This window comes from Entamoeba dispar, genomic scaffold (assembly GCF_000209125.1).
Source record: "Entamoeba dispar SAW760 scf_1105229462875 genomic scaffold, whole genome shotgun sequence".
Taxonomy (NCBI): domain Eukaryota; phylum Evosea; order Mastigamoebida; family Endamoebidae; genus Entamoeba; species Entamoeba dispar.
Genome location: NW_001855411.1, coordinates 1 through 1802, shown reverse-complemented (window position 1 = coordinate 1802; position 1802 = coordinate 1). Strand labels below are relative to the sequence as shown.

The window sequence follows — 1802 nt, the reverse complement described above, 5'->3', positions numbered from 1 at the left end:
TAATTACTAGTGTATTGCTATGAGTTAATATTCTTTTTAGAATCAACCACTAAACCCTTTTTCTTTGATAATCTTATATTATCAAATATACTTGTATCATAACAAGTAATAATAACATCTTTATAAATACATATTCGTTTATTGTCAATGATATTCTGTCATTGTAATTAATAATCACTGTTATTCTTGTAGTATTGATTATGATGTTTTTCAATTAAATGCACATCATAACCAGTCAATAACTGGTATATTTGAATGATGATAATATTTTAGGATTCTGTGTGGTGTCTCTGACGTGCTACCTTCGAACCAAAAATTAAAATATAAAATAAAATGAAATATTTAATAATTATGAATTTATTAAAAATAAAAATAATTATCATTTTATTTTATTTCTTATTATTTATTGTTTTTCATAACAAATATCAATTAATAAAAATAGAATGATGATAAAGAATAAAAAAGAAGAAATTAAAATATAAAAATAAAAGAACTAATAAAAACAACTAATAAATAATAAATCAATAATGAAATTAGGATATAATGAAATAATGATAACATCAAAGTATTTTAATGATATTAATGATTTTATTAATTTAGAAATTGGAGTTAAAAGATTTCAAGGAAATATTGAACGATTTCATTTTAATCCAATTCCATTAGATTATTATTCAAGAAAATTATTTACTAATATTGAAACATTTCATATTTATAATGAAGAAGATGAAATATTTAATAATGGAAAAATATTTAAAAAGGTAATATGGTATACAGTAAGTTATTCAAAATATTTAAAAGAAAAAGAACAAGGAAATATCTGTAAAAATATAATGTATACAAATTGTGATAGAAATAAATATGGAACTACAATACCATCAGAAGTTAAATCACTTGGATATAGGTGTTTTGATGAATGTATATCATTAAAATCAATTAATATACCATCATCAATTAGTAAAATAGGAGGTGAATGTTTTAATGAATGCAAATCATTAACATCAATTAATATACCATCATCAATTATTGAAATAGGATATGATTGTTTTAAAGGATGTTCATCATTAACATCAATTAATATACCATCATCTGTTATATCAATAGAATGTTGGTGTTTTAAAAGATGTTCATCATTAATATCTATGAATATAGAAAATTTTCATTTTATTAGTGAAAAAAGAATATTTATGAATGAACCAGTGTTAGTTAGTACTGAAATACCAGAAAATCTACAGATAGTCAATGGAAAGAATATTGAAAAGAAAGATATTAATGAATTTATTATTCCATCATCAATTAGTGAAATAGAAGATGGTTGTTTTTATGAATGTTCATCATTAAAATCAATTATTATTCCATCTTCAATTACCAAATTAGGAGATTGGTGTTTTAAAGGATGTTATTCATTAACATCAATTAATATACCATCATCAATTAAAGAAATAGGAGATTATTGTTTTTATTTATGTAAATCATTAACATCAATTAATATACCATCATCAATTACTAAATTAGGTGATTATTGTTTTTGTGAATGTTCATCATTAAAATCAATTAATATACCAAAATCAATTACATCATTTGGAGATGGATGTTTTTATGAATGTGGATGTGAAGAAGAGTTAATGAAAAATAAAAGAATACCAAGAGATTGCTTTAACAAATGATGATGAATGAAATAAAAATATAATAAAAGAAATACAATATAATTTAAAGTAGAAATAAATTATAATTGATTATCATTTGTATTATTATTATTATTCTTTTCTTATTTATTCTTTTTGATATTATTCTTTTTTATTGTG

The 1802-nt window shown here is 20.5% G+C and overlaps 1 protein-coding gene across 1 annotated transcript, besides 5 other annotated features; it reads left to right on the top strand.

Moving 5' to 3' along the window:
• Positions 1–311: a repeat region.
• Positions 312–408: a sequence feature (AT_rich).
• A 27-nt stretch (positions 409–435) lies between these two features.
• Positions 436–565: a microsatellite.
• Positions 528–1664, top strand: EDI_078050 (uncharacterized protein; the record flags this gene model as incomplete). The annotated part of the gene is made up of 1 exon (XM_001740350.1): positions 528–1664. The coding sequence occupies one exon, from the start codon at positions 528–530 to the stop codon at positions 1662–1664; it is 1137 nt and encodes a 378-aa protein (XP_001740402.1).
• A 9-nt stretch (positions 1665–1673) lies between these two features.
• Positions 1674–1712: a sequence feature (AT_rich).
• Positions 1713–1722: 10 nt separating this feature from the next.
• Positions 1723–1795: a microsatellite.
• Between the last annotated feature and the right edge of the window lie 7 nt (positions 1796–1802).